General features: G+C 37.1%; 1 protein-coding gene across 8 annotated transcripts in view; it reads right to left on the bottom strand.

Moving 5' to 3' along the window:
* The window catches only part of LOC109099453 (zinc finger protein 438), a 41,974-nt gene that overhangs the window by 9,040 nt on the left and 17,220 nt on the right, over nt 1-15,714 (bottom strand). For 2 of the 8 annotated variants that reach the window (XM_042767731.1, XM_042767730.1), the window contains 2 exons: nt 4,909-4,992; nt 2,282-2,433 (listed from right to left, as the gene is read on the bottom strand). The exons of 1 other annotated variant lie outside the window; for it this stretch is intronic. In XM_042767731.1, the coding sequence (XP_042623665.1) occupies nt 2,282-2,283 (2 nt within the window). In that variant the 5' untranslated portion in view covers nt 2,284-2,433; nt 4,909-4,992. 5 more of the 8 variants (XM_042767737.1, XM_042767734.1, XM_042767729.1 and 2 more) reach the window with 4 other exon arrangements.

Raw genomic sequence — 15,714 nt, 5'->3', positions numbered from 1 at the left:
AATATTTTTATGCGAGGAGCAGAATGAAATTTAAGTTATTATTTTTGCAAATTGTATGGAGAACAATGTTACACTACATTATAATAATTATTATAATTTAGTAAACTAAAAAAAACAAAAAATCCCATGTGAATGCTTCAGGAAAGCATGGTTGAAAATTTCAGAGAAATGTTGCAGGAGTCAAAAGATAACGGTGTGTCATAATTTCTCTTTGCAGTGATTTATTTATTTTTTCTTGAAGACACTGTGGTGTTGAGCCTCATTTCCGCAGAGCCAACCAGACAGGATGCTGTAAATCAAGGTATTGAACTTTGACCCATGAAATGCAGTCGCCAAGGGCAACCCAGTGTGTCACCTCTACGTTGAAGTGTTAGAGAGGAAGCGACTGCGACAGTCAAAATGACTCTCAGCACTTGGGTTGATGTTGCATGGACATCCACAGTAGGAGGGGGGCAAGTGCTACAATTATGAATCTAGATAAGATCAAAATTACCTTCTAGAATAAGAAGATAAGAAGGTACAGGAAGTAGGGAGGATTGGTCTTTGATAATATCATTCATCCAGATTAAGTGATCAGGGGGTATTATGAGGGCCAAGAAACCGTAATGAAAGTGTGAGAACCTGTGGCCAGAGGCTAAGTCTATGTGAGTCACCTTATAGAACCTTTAAATGACCTTTTGCTGTTTGGTGTGACATTTGTATTCATTAAGTAGGTCACACAGTTAAGAAGACTGCATAAACCCTCACTCTCCACCTTCAACCGACTCCCATAACACCATGCTTCCCTCATTTCATTACTATGCCCTCATTTCCAAATTTCCCTCCACTTCCGTCTTTTTGCCTCTCAGTAGTCTTTTAATAAATCTCACAAAAATTCTCAAACTCACAAGTTCACTCTCAGACCCAGTCATGTGCACTCATTCGGTGAATAAGTCAGTAGATCCTTTACTAAATGAACTCACAGAATCTACCAGATTGAAACATGCAAATAGTTTTTTTGTCATCAAAAATTAATTTATGATGTCAAAGGATAGTTTCTGTTGAAACTGTCATCATTTGCTCACCTTCATATCATTCCAAATCTGTGTGATGTTCTGTGTAATAAAATATATATATATATAACAATTATGACATTGACTGCAAATTACTGACATTGACTTACTGATTGTTAACAATCCTACTTTAATTCATCAGTTGCCCATCAAAAAAAAGACAACTAAAATATATAACATTCTGTTTATTTTAAGCACACATCCTCTGCTTTACATGCTCGAGCTCTTAAAGTCGACTCGATTCTGATTGGCTGGATTATTATATTTTCATTTAAAGTTATCGTGCTTGGTGTAAATGGGCCTTATCTCACTGTGGCTTAAGCAAAACAGCTAAAAAGGTACTAACAAAGAACATAAGAGGGGAAAACAAACAAGGAAGGCCAACTTTACAGGAACACTGGCAGAAAGACAAAGACCTGCATCAAGTTTTCTTGAGTGATGGAAGGTGTGGTTAAAAGATCTTGATCTTCAAATCTGTGTATAATATCAGAACAGAGAGGCCAGGGAAAAGGAGCCTGTTATAATATGCACATTTTTAATGTTAGAGAATATGAAACTGAGCATCAAAGCTTATGCAGACACTCCTGCCTCAGTACTTGTTCAGGTTTGGGGACCCTAGAGACTTAAGTGTGAACTCAGGTAGCTTTAAAGAAGTAATAAGAGGAACGGTTGTCTAGATAGGGTAGAACCAAGAAGAACATAGTGTGTTGTGCGATCAGTGACCAACACTGCATTTAATTCCACAGACACAAGTGTATTCTCACTCTCTGCTCTTGGGGTTAGAGGAATGGTTCAGCTGAAAATGAAAATTCAATCACCATTTACTCATGTAGTTCCAATCCCGTATGACTTCTGTGGAACACAAAAGGAGATGTTAGGCAGCATGTGTGCATTACTCTTTTCCAAATATGAGATAAAGGGCTGCCAAAGTACCAATAAACATCATAAAGTTAGCGTAAATGGCTCAAACAATAGCTTTGTGTGAGGAACAGACATAAATTTAGAAGTGGAATATACTACACAAGCCATATGAGCTACTTTTATGAGGCTTTGTAATTTCTGGAGCTTGACAGGCTTTTGTCAACATTCACTTACATTGTAAAAGAGCAGCATGAACAATCTGGTGAGTAATTGATGACAGAATTTTCATTTTTGGGTGCACTATCACTTTAAAATTCGGCATGTTGTTTCACCCCCGGTCCCTCTGAAATCTCCCAGGAATCACCCACATTGTGTTCAACAAAGGCACCAGTTGTAAATCCAGACTTCAGAGCGTGTGTCATGTGATGGAGGAGCTGTCTCTCATTTCCCTGCCATAGAGATGGTCTCTCTGATATAGCAGCTGTTTCTCTGATGAGTTGGAGAATCTGGGAAACATTGTCTGGCGAGATCAAAGAGAAGCAGGGCTGTAATTGCCGCGGTAACCAACGGTAAAGCTGTTAAATTAAGCAGGCTCAACCTTCAGTCTGTTAATGAGAAATTTCTCTCCTTCTCTCATTAGAGGTGGTATTTATGAGGCGAGTCAAAACCGCACACTGGGGTCTGGAGTGTTATTTATTGATTGAGGGCATTTATCATACCTAAACATTCAATAAATAAAGAGTTACGCAGTTTCAGCAGAACTAATCAGGTCAGACCTACACATCATACAAGAATACACTAAAGCCAGATTCAATTAATCATAACAAAAGAAAGAACGCTCAAAATCCCAACAGCCTCAGAGTAACTTCCAGTGGTAATATGTGCCTGAGAAAGTGGTATAACTACATAAACACCAGGTTTGATGGTGAGGTCTGTTTGACAGCTGCCACAATTACTGATGTGCAGCTTTATAACAATTACAAAAGATGGAAAGCTTTGAAAGACAGCATGAGTTCTGTATTTTAATTAAATGCGCATTTTAAAGTAATATGTTGAAAAGATGGACTTTTCCATATTTTGTTTTGAAAATTTGGCTGAAACAGCTGTTGATTTTATAACGACGTAGCAAAGGGAGTTCTCGGATCTCCTGAGACGCTCCAAAGGGGATTTGTCAAGGCCTTGGTCTCTTGTTGGCTGTAAACACAGGAAATGTACAGCTGGATCCAGCTCTTAATACTGTTTACTATGTACTTTACAAAATACATGACTAGACCAAAATGCAAAACATCCCACTATGTTGCCCCTAAAGTGACTGACAAGCATCAATGAAGCACAAAGAATGAGACTGTATGCTAAGTAATGACTAGAATAGCTCCCCATTGAGACTTTATAAGGACTGGTAATAAAGAACCATGACTTATCAATAATAGCTTAGCATTATTGCAATGGGTAACAGCAGTGCTAGCAAATCTGACCTCAACCATACCAGTTTAAATAAAGATCAAGTGTATCACTATACCACGAGGGAATAAGAATGCTCTAGGCATTTTTCAAGGTCAAGTGATTGTAGCTGGCAGCCACCGCAATGGCTTCATTTTCCAGTGATATGGACAATGAAGCACACCCAAGAAGTCACCTTAGTGAAATTTCAGTAAAATCTGATGAGTAATCTGTACGACCATCTTGAACCTGTTGCGAAATCTGCAAGGGGGAATCTTTGGCTCTCATGTGAAATTCCAGATCATGTAGATTCCTGGATTGAAAATATGTGACCCGTGCTGGCAAAATGAGTTGGAATGAACATGGGCTAATTTTGAGCTATTTTAGTCAAATTTGAGTTTTTTTTCAAAAATGAGTTCATTAAGCCCTCGTCTAGCGATCCCAATGCTCCAAATAGTAATTAAACATCTAAAATTATCTTTATTTGTATGTTTTCTGAGAGGAGTACCTTTTCTCCGCTCATTTCTCACACTGACTGTCATCCGTGATTACGTGATCCTGATACACATACACAGAATAACAGTACTTACGTATTCACGCAAACATAATCTGTTATGTCTTAAGTGAACGTTTGGGGAACTATTGGGGAAAACATCTGATAAGTAACATTATATTAGATCCGTGCATTACAGTAGGTCTTAATATATAGGCCGTCTGTCTCATTAATGATAATTTTACAATAAAACAGTGAATCACTTGCTGCTCTTGACTGAACTGCTTTTGTAGTTTTGATAATTTATTTGTATTGAACACACTAAAGGGATTTTTACATTTGATTATTTGTTTTTCGTGAATGCTTTTGTTTAGATGTAAAATGAAAAAGATAATGCACTTTTTTTTTTGCATCTGTTCTTATTTATAATAACAAAGACAGCTATATTGTGACTATTAATATATGGTAATCATTATTAAGAAAAGAAGTGGAGGAAAATATGCAACTTTGCTCTGTGATTTTACATTGGAACCTTCAGAAAACTTTAACGCGATTTTTCTCAAAATTGACTTTGCTGACTCTTCAAACTTCAAACAGGTGTAGCTCAGTCATTTTTCGTCAGATTCCAACAAATCATACATCATTTTGAAGGTCTTTTAATGAATATTTTTTGAAAAATTGCTTATTGTGATTCATTCTGCCAGCACAGGTCACATGTGATCATGGGTCAGTATGAAACGGAAGTTGCAATCATTGTGACGCATACACAAATGAAAAGGTTTTGCGAACAAGAAAAAAATAAAAATAAAAAAAAGGACAGGACAATGAGTAAATCATTGGATTGCTGTTGTTTGCCAATTGCTGCAATCTCATGTGAGGGGCAAGTTTATGGCCCAGCCCTTATGCACAGTTCAAAGAAGAGAAAAGATGAATAAAATGATGATAAATTATTTATAATAAACACTGCAATATTCCATAAAAATTAAGAAATGTCAATTTTGATTTCATTGTGACGAATGTGGTATTAGCACAATTATTTTCTGAAAGACTTGCAGTAAATACCCAAAGAATCTTCAGTGTCACTGCCCCAGGATGGCCCACAATCCTCCTCTTCCTGCTCTTTTCCTTCCACAGCCCTCCACTCTCCTGAAACAACCACAGAACAAACATTTATATACATTTACTAACCCATTTACCTGCATTTTAATCGATCGTACTGTTGTCGGATTGGGTACGCACAATCCATTTATACTTGGCAACATAAACGCGTCTCCACTTCAGATATAAATCTGATCTACTACATCCATGCTATATGCAAACAAAGTTCACTTCTGTGATGATGCTAATGCCAGCCAGTGAAATTTTCCACCTCATGAAATTATTGTTGGAGATTTGCGACCACTGTTTCTAGGTTTCATATCGATGATTGCGCGGTTCCTGCACTTCCTTATGCTACTGTAGTACTTTTTAGGAAGAGTCTACTTTATATGTGAGGCCTGAACAACCAGATGGATTTATATTTGGTCTTTTCATGATCCTGTAACTATGAAAAATGACCAAGTGTAAACACCCCCTCAAAGGAACCTTAAACCACATAATCTGTCCAGCACACAGAAAAGACTAAATAAATAATAAGAACGTCCAAGACAGTAAATTATTCACTTGACATTCTTGATCCTCACTGACTAGTTAGACACTCCCGTGTTAAAATGGAAGAATAAGAGAGAAACTAAGAGAGAAAAGTTCATTCACTTGTACACTAACTCAGCAAAAAATGTCTTCAGCCTTTGTGAGCAGCAGAGATAATCAGGTCCAACACTTCCAAACAGGGCTTACTAATGCACGGAAGTGCACAAGGATGCTCTCGCACACCAATGCAGATGCTAAAATCTCCACCAACACATATGAAACAAGCCTACACTGTAAACACGCTTTCTCTTTGAATCTTCAGCTGTAAATTATGGACGTTCTGGGTGTAACAGTTTGATAGACGAGGGCCCTGAAGTCCCATCAGGGTTAAACACAAAACTTACAACTCTTACCTTGGATATGCGTGTGTGTGTGTGTGTGTGTGTGTGAGAGAGTGTGTGTGTGTGTAGAGGTCAAATGGAGTCAGTGCCACACAAGGACTAAAGCAGATGCTGAAGCACTCAGTCAATAACGTTTAGACCCCAGACACTGTTGACCTCACTGGGAGATCCGTATGAAATCGCGCTTTACTGTCTGTATGATTATTACCTGCTCTACAGTCAAGGGAGAAATGATCACTTAATAAGATGTATTACTGAGGTTTGCTTATTGATTATTCATAATGCTTCACAAAGTGGCTCTCTATGTCTCTGAATAATGTATAAGAGACTCAAATACATGGTATTAAAAATAAAATGAGTCAACTTTAGGGCTTTTATTTGGGAAGTTCTGGAAAGTGGGACATCCTGTGTTTTGGTAATGATTAGTATAATGAGCATAATGAGAGTATGATGTTGGTGTGACAGTGTAAATTCATTAATCATGTTAAATTTGGCTTGCATTGATCGTTCATCTAAGTGATAATAAGAGCGTTTAAAAAGAGCTTAACCTGAACTTCGTGAGGGAAATGTGATGAGGCCAAATATTGTGTGGTGTTGGCAGCTGCCAAAAATAACAAAAAAACAAAACTCTGCAAAGAGATTTAACATACTGTGCTTCTATAACACATATTTATGGTGAAAACATACTAGATTTTTCATTGTTTTGAAGAAAATATCACCTGTGCTTGTCATGTATAGTGTAATGTAAGTCTATGAACAAGGAGAGACTACAGCAGGAGAAACAATAATGCGAATAAACCAGAATGTCTCGGAATCTTAGTTTGAATCATTTATGTACTTGTATAGTTTTTCACAGCTGCTTTGTAACGATGGATGCGACTGAGGATATGGTAATACGCGCCTGTTTTTTGAACGTGGTTTGGTTTAATGAAGAATAAAAAAAAGACTGGATGGATTTTTATCATTCTAAGATGCCTGTGTACACAACACACATTTCTGTGCAAACACCTTGTAAAAGTGGAAATTTTCGCAAGTTAAAAAATAAATACAACCTCACGTTATGTCAATCACATTTACATACTGCTTCCGAAATATTCGTCCGTCTCTATCTATCCATCCATCCATCTATATATATATAATATATATAAAACGGCTATTGGACACCCTGCTCTCGAAGATATCTGCATCGGCTCTCAAAAAATACAATAATATTGGTCGACCACTAGTAAATAATGACAGAATTTTACTTTTTTGGTCTAGTATTCAATTACATCCCCTCTCATACATAAATGCTGAACAGCAAAAGGCCAAGCCACCTCCAAATGTAAAAATTGCTCTATGATTAAAGCTTTCCACTCCAAAGTGTTTACCCTAATAGAGCCGCCGATAAAATTCCAGCAGACAGCCAAGTGTGTGCACATGTATTCGTATTTGGCCATCGAAATGGTTTTCAGTGAACACATGATTATCTCAGACACACACACACACTTTATAAGCAGTCCTGTGCTGTGACCTGGAGTTTGAAATTGCACATAGGCTGAAATGCGTGATGTGTGTGACTCCATACTGCATCACTGCCTAATGTGCCTCCAGCATCCAGGAAACGGACAGAGACTTTTTTTGTCCAGCCCTTAAATGTGACTAACAGCTCTCTCTTGTCCAATTCTGATGATGTCAGGACTTGGCTTGACTTAATTAATATGTCTTTATATACATAGTTTTGCATTTGGCATACTGAAAACATGAGATAAAAATAATCTAATATATGGTGACAAATATATAACATGACAATTTAACAGATAATCACAGTAAAAGTAAAATGTAATGGAGCCACTAAGGGCTGTCAGCACATCACTGAATAAAACAGCAGCAGGTGTTTTTGTTGTCGTTTAAAAATACTAGTTTAGCAACAGTCACAAACAGATTTAACAGGGTGGTTAGAACTGCACAGCTGTACCCCAGGCCTAAATTACACCGGACTGACTGCATGTCAAAAAGACAAGAAGCAAAATTATAGCTTTCAGCCCTGGACTCTGGTATTAAACTTCAGTTGGTGAGCTTCAATGATGTCATTATTACCAGCCATGTGACCAAAGGCAAGAGGCCCTGCGCCAGTGATGTCTAATGAAAAGCCTTTTTTTAAAAAAAAAGCATGGCACTAAATATAATATAATAAATAGTTTTTAGGGTCAAATTGTCTTATCATGTGGCCCCAGTCTTTTACAGATGGGGCCATTTTCAAAGATGAAATGTGTATTTTTTATGTTTATAATACTTGCCTAAAATTTTAAAATACTTTGATGTTTAAAATATGTAAGCCAGTCATAGGTTAAGTTCCCAAAGAGTGTACGGTTTGTCAAACAATGGTAACAAAGAGCGGCAGGAGTGTTTAGGGAAACCTGGTCTGAAAGAATTCTGATTTGGTTCAGTGGCATAAAATTACCTTTGAAGTCTATGTGACATTTTACTTTACTTTCATAATGTGACATTTCTGAGTGAAAAAACTAAATTTTTTCAAAAATAATTAAAATGTAAAATTAAAATAAATAGATTTTATACTATCTCTTAATAAAGACAAATGATTTTAATAAAATGACACTCCCACTTTATATTAGGTGTCTTTAAATACTTAATAATAAAAGAATGAATTTTAGGTACAATGTATCTACTGTGTTCATGCTGACTTGCAAAACGCTTTTGCTGAAATTGAAGTGGGATATGAGTTAGGGGCAGGTTTGGTGGTATGGTTGGGCTTAAGGAGTAGAAGTAGTGTCAATAGTATAATTATAGATGTAATTACAGAAATTAATTACAGATGTAATTTCAGGATGGTAATTTCAAATATTATTAGTTCAATGTAAAACGTACATAATAAGTGCATTGCATGAAATGATTACTTTAAATGTAAGTACATAGCAGTTATGGACACTTAATATAAAGTGGGTCCAAAATATTTCACAATAAGACCAGAATCATGCATTAAGGATGTTTTAATTTCATATTGACTTTACAAATAAAGTTAAAATGACAGAAACGTAGGACTGAAGACTGAAGTAATTAAAGAAAGTTAGGACTGGCCCTATGTATAGACACAAGTTTTGATGTTATTTCAAATCAACCATTTTATATTTAGCATTTCCATCAGAACTCTGCCTGAACTTGTTGAGCTAAATTTGCTCCTGTGTTTTTAAGTAATAGTGAGTCACTTCTGAAAATGAATCTTAAGATCATTTGCCAGAAGAGCAGGATCTATTTCACCCCATCATATTAATACTGACTGTAGTGTGACACTTTCTGAATGCCAAGCAACCCCCTAGTTCTTAAAATAAAATAAATCTTTATAAATTCAATGAACTGAAATTTATATTCAATAAAAATAGCTGTTTTTAAGCAGTTCAAATGGCTGCAACTGGTTAGAGCGTAAACAGTAGACAAAACGTCCCACTGAATACTGATTTAGGACCAGGTTCTTGATGCCAACATCCTGCAGTGAAAAAAAAACAAAAAAAACCAAACCAGTTCCAGGACTCAGCAAGACCATTATTGGTTCAAGAGTCAACACTACCCATAGAGCTCTTTCACTTCAATACAGATCCTGTATCTGTCCTTGTTTCTCACACAATGTCTCGACTAGTAGGTCTTTGTAGAGTCACTGGAGATTCATGTCTTGACAAAAGGCCTTCAACTTTGTCCATTTGCTCCATGAGCACTAACAGCCGACAGCTTTCATTTCCTCGCTTTTGTGTGAGTGTGTGCATGTGTTTGAAAGAGATGATCTGCAGCTCTGTATGTGAATAATAGATTCAAGCCCGCGGGGTCCCTTCAGCAACCTCTGCCTGTTTAAGTGAGAGTAGCCTACGGAGACATCTATTACCCTCCTGTCCGTCTCTCCTTCTCACTTGTTCTCAAGCACCACATTAAGAGGCAAAAAAATTATTTTCTTTTTAGTGCAAGACAAGGTCTAACGGAGTACAGAATCAAACATCACATCCCTCAAGGAGCTGATATGAAAACCTTCAATGCATTAGTCAAATCCAGTTTTTAAAGCCATCTTGATCATATTTTTTCACCTACAGAGATGTTTACTGTTTAACTGGTGCCAGGAAGTGGCAGACTGGACCTGTCAACAGAGACCCCCAACTGACTGGCCGATTTAAGCCAAGAAGGATCGGACAACCATCAGAGAGCATTTCACCAACAGATCAAACTGACACCCGAATACATCTGGCTCTAAACACGCTGCATTCAGCCAACAGAGAAAATGAAGACAGAACAGGAGAAAGAAACGATGGAACAACAGAAGAGAACGGGGAGGAGAAATCCCTTCAAATTGATCCCATAGAGACCCTCAAGGTTTCATTTAAGAACCTGGATTAAGCCCTCCAACAAATCACGGGATGTGAGGTAAGAGAAAGACAGAAAAGGGGGGATGTGAACGAGAGATAATATGTCCTCTGGCTCACACAGAAAACCCCAGCACTGATGGAGCACCATCCCAGTGATAGAAACTAGGTTACAACTTCATCAATGTTGAAAATAATCCAACACTTTGAAAAGTTTTAGGACAATATAATGGCTTAAAGTGTCAGGCAGAAACTCCTCAGCGAAGTCCAGAAAATTTATATTTAAAACAGTCTATCCAAATGCATCTGATTAAAATAAGTGCCATGCATAGGTGAAGCAAAGCCCACTGCCATAAAAATATAGAGCAGAGTATTGAATTTCTAGAGAGATTGTGTCATAGAACACGTATAAAGACCACACATAGGTATGAGTAACTCAAATAATCTTCTCCATCCAATTCTTTTAGGAGACTTCTGATGTTCCAGATATATCTGAACTCTGAGAAAAAAAAAAAAAAAAAAAAAACGAGGGTAGTTGTTCCCCAGAAGTTCTCAATGCAGCAGCATGGGAACTTGTTAACACGTCTTTGTTTCCAGATGGGGCTCCAGTAAAGTTTCGAAGTCAGCCAAATAGATTGGACCTGGAGATTTTGGCCAGATTTCACTATTTTGTGTGAAAAATGCTTCACACAATCAGTGAACTGTTTTGTCTGATGTTTCAAGAACATTCAAATGGCCAGACTGCAGTTTTGGGCATAAGATAACCTCCTGCTAAGAACATAAAATGTTTGCAAAAATGTGTGCAACTGAAGGATGAGAAAAATGGAGTGAGAGTTTGTGAAAAACATGAGGGAGAGGAGAAAACTCTGTGTGCTGTAAAACTCTGCTGAAGTTCCTGTTGATGGAGCTCAAGATCCTCATGATGCTGGGGGGTTTTCGATATGAATTTGTTTGTTTGTCCACCTACAGTTCCTGGGCAAAACCCAATCATCTGACTGCAACTATGAAACTATGTCACGAGCAACGGTAGTTTCCACAGCATGACATGCTTCTCAGTACTCCTCTGGTCTGGCAGTTAAACGGTGCAGGGTTATCTTCCTTCAGCACTGCCATGACGGATGGCCAACACTCAACATGAATAACTAAACAGCCTCATAAATTAGCCAATCACTACTAATATCATTACAGCCACCCACACCCTTTGCCAACAGCAACCGCTTATCTGGCTGCCCAAGCATTTCTGCTGATGTCTGCCTTGTGCTAAAAAGGAAATTCTGTCCATTTAACTTAACGCAGTTCATTTATTTAGAATTCTAAGCATTTAATTCACGTTATTCCCTTAAGGATTACCCTTCATAAACTCAATCGCATAGAAAACAGCAGGGGAAATAATGTTAAGGGAATTCGTCATTAGTAAAAGCCACAGGTGACTTCACTGTAAAGCCGAGAGACATCACATGCTAAGCATAGTAAATTGATTGTCCCCAGAGCAGCCACACCATGAGCTGCAGAATCTAAAATTGAAACCCCAATGCAGACACAATTGAAATAATTTTGGATAGAAATTAAAAAATAAAGCCCTTTTTTTATCAAATAAATTCAGCCTTGGTGAGCACAAGAGACTTCTTTCAATTTTAATTTTTTTCCTGAAAATTCAACCAAAATGTCAAAACGTGACCACATATCAATTAAATTTTATATTACAGCAACAAGTTACTCAGGAACAATAAACATCTAAACTCATAAACAACTAAATTTTCATGTTAGAAGGTTGTCATCTTTAATATGTCTGGGACACTAGGGGTGCACGATAAATATCGGCCGATAATTAATGCGCATCTTAACTGACAAGTTAAGTTGTTAACTGACAAGCTGTGCAACTCCACGCTGATAATGAACCTGGACTTGCGCAGCTTGTCAGTTAACAACGGCTCTGTGTAGTAACAGCTGCTCTATGTGAAATCACGCACCTGATGGAATTTACCACTGATTAGAGAACCGGCTTTACTGACGTGATACGCATTAATTATCGGCCGATATTTATCGTGCACCCCTATGGGACACCTCCTGCTCTATATTTATATGAGCTAGCTCTTAGCCCATTGTCCAGTGAGTAGATCAACAACAACAAAAAAATGCACTTGCCCAATGTGAATGAGAAACCGAAAGCACCATGTAATGATAAGCACATCCTCTGGAAAAAAGCTGATGGGATACAGCAGTCTAAGGACTAATGCTGACTCATGACTTCCGCTTTCCTACATGCTTCCTTGTTTTGTCATGATTTACTGCAACTTCCTCAATGTGTTAAAAGCAGCTATAGTGGGTATGAAAGGCAGCGTGTGAGTGTGAGCCACTTCATTGGCAAATCAAAACCATTTTGACTCAATTAAATTATTATTTGTTGTAGTAGTCTATGTTTCAATTGGGCTATATTGTGTATCATAAATGAGTTTTTTAATTCTATGTTTTAAAGCCTTGAGGAATTTAGGAAAACAATACTGGGTAAGTCAAGATAGACCTCATTCTTGTCCTTTTAAGAATGCAATGTCTAAATTTAAATGAGCATTAGGAAGGAAACTCTTTGTCTCATGGCTGCCTTTCTGTTTGTTTATCATTAAACCACCACTGACTCTACAGACGGCATGCACTCTTATCATTGCATGTAAAAGGAGAGGAAGTTTCCAACTACAATGCAGAATGCAAGTGTGAATGAGAGAGGAAGAGACATAGGCTTTGTGGCGCACTCAGATCGAGCAGCAGTGTCATAATCACACATGCTGAAGCAGCAGAGGGCGAACATCTCACTCGCTATCAGCTGCTCTGCGCTACGGTTTTATTTAGCCGTGGGAGTTAGGAGGATATCCGGTGGGTGGCGGCCACTTCCTATGTGAGACCGCAGGTTAAGCTTTGGTCACAGGTTTGTGTAGCTCTGCTCGGAAGCAGGTAGTATCTCATGTTACGTGGCAGGCAGAGTGCTTTCTACTGATTGCACAAAGAGCAAGACAGCCATGGCGCTTCAGGGCTCCAGACTAACTATTTTTACTAGGAGCACTGTAGCCTATAGATATCATTCTTCTATAGTCTTATATGGAACTGACCAACAACTTCAGTGATTATGAGTACAAAGCATTTTGTAACTTTTCTTACTTCATACACAAAAAAAAAAGAGCAAAACTCTGACAAAATCTGATTTGTTGATTTGATATTTTATAATAGTGATTTTATAATTGATATTTTATCATTTCAAAATATAAAGGAAAAAGTATATATAAATGAATGACTAATAAGCCAATAAGTGCTCCTCAGCTGCCATACAGGTTATAATGGTGATTTGATGTTATTTATTTATTTATTTATTTATTTTTTACACAAGTGTTTGTTCACCACAGTATATTTTGGTCATGCCATTAAAAATAACATTTAAATTGGATCATTTTGGAGCTTTAAAGTGCTGGAAACATTTGTGTGAAATGCTTGAAAGTAACTGAAAACTGCTTGAATTTCTCTCTCAAAAGGTTTAGGGATGGACCAGAATATTCAATTATTTGAATATTTATTCGGTGGGTTAGCATTCAAAATTTTGAGATTCCAATATTTCTCTTTTTTTTTTTTTTTAGAACACCTGGCATCCCCCGCGAAACGGTTCTCATTCACACTTGAATATGAATCACCCATGAGTGAACGTCATGAACGTCATGATTCATTTAATCTGGAACAGAAGAGAAAAATGCAGAAGACCTCAGCTGTGTGGGAGCACTTTAAATTGAGTGAGGACAAGACAAAGGCAGTGTGCCAAATATGGGATTTCGATTTGAAACTGGCCTACCACAACAGCACATCAAGTTCTGTAAGTACTACGGCCATAGTATATTGGTGTAAAAAAAAAAAAAAAGAGCTGCTTTTATCCATCATGTTAATCAGTAATTTTACACATGATAAAAATATTAAAAGTTTATTAATTCTGAACATTTACATTTAAATTTAGTCATTTAGCAGATACTTTTATCTAAAGCGACTTACAAATGAGGACAATGGAAGCAATCAAAATCAACAAAAGAGCAATGATATACAAGTGCTATAACAAGTGTCAGTTAGCTTAATGCAGTACACATAGCAAGGGCTTTTTAAATAATATAATAAATAAAAATAAAAAAGATAGAATAGAAAAAGAATAGAGCAAGTGTTAGAGGTCTTTCTTGCTTTTGTTAATTGTATAATAAATGAAAAGAAAACAGAGAAAACACAAAAAGATTAGAAAGCTAGTTAGTTTTTTTTTTTAAAACAAGCAGCAAATGAATAGAGTGCAAGTTAGGGCTGGGCGATATGGGCAAAAATTCATCTCTCTGTATTTTTTGGCTGATTTGCAATATATGGTATATATCATGGTATTTTCGTTTTTGTATTGGGATTTAAAAAAAAAAAAAATTAGTATTTAATAGATACTTTTCTACAGTTTAAAATTCTACAGGTCACATTTATTGTCCAACTACAAATATTTCATCGAAATGTATATTTTAGTCTGAATTATTGCGCTACTATTTAATTGAGCTCTGTCTGTTCACTGGAAGTGAAGTTTAGCGGAGAATCCTCATGCACTCCTGACAGAAAAATGAAAATATTTCCATGGCTTTCTAACATTAACAGATGGAGAATATACCTATGAAATGTAAGTTATGCATTCAGGAAGACAGCACATCTCAAACACATTAAACAGCGCGAGTAGCCTAGTGTCTCTGTCAGCGGCACACGCAGCATTTCTGTCAGAGTATATGACGTACCAAGCCTCTTAAACTAATATGCCAAACGAAACTATAAACTATGTCTTACCAGTTTTTTAAAGGCCTTAATATGAAGCTTTTCACATGTTTAGAACAAATTGTATTATACACTTTCTCTGCAGCAGCTCAGTCGGTGTCATCCGCTATATTGCGCTCGTATCAAACTATTGCATATCGATATAAACTGTATTGCCTCATATCGAATCGCTTATAAAGAAAATATCAATATATTGTACAAACTCTTTATACCGCCCAGCCCTAGTGCAAGGTTTTTTTTTTTTAAGAATAGATTTAGAATAGAGAGTGCTAGATTTAGAGGGTCAAATAAAGATGAAAGAGATGTGTTTTAAGCCAATTCTTGAAGATGGCTAAGGACTCAGCTGCTCAGATTGAGTTGGGCAGGTCATTCCACCAGAAGGGAACATTTCATTTAAAAGTCCGTAAAACTGACTTCTTTGGGATGGCACAATCAAGTGACGTTCACTTGCAGAATGCAAGCTTCTAGAGGGCATGTAAGTCTGAAGTAATGAATTTAGGTAAAGGGGTGCAGAGCCAGTGGTGGTTTTGTAGGCTAACATCAATGCCTTGAATTTTATGCGAGCAGCTATTGCTAGCCAGTGCAAACTGATAAACAGAGGTGTGACGTGCATTCTTTTTGGCTCATTAAAAATGTATCTTGCTACCACATTCTGGATTAATTTTAAAGGTTTGATA

This window comes from Cyprinus carpio, chromosome A12 (assembly GCF_018340385.1).
Source record: "Cyprinus carpio isolate SPL01 chromosome A12, ASM1834038v1, whole genome shotgun sequence".
Classification (NCBI taxonomy): domain Eukaryota; kingdom Metazoa; phylum Chordata; class Actinopteri; order Cypriniformes; family Cyprinidae; genus Cyprinus; species Cyprinus carpio.
The sequence above is the reverse complement of the archived record's forward strand: the minus strand, read 5'-3'. Positions and strand labels throughout refer to the sequence as shown.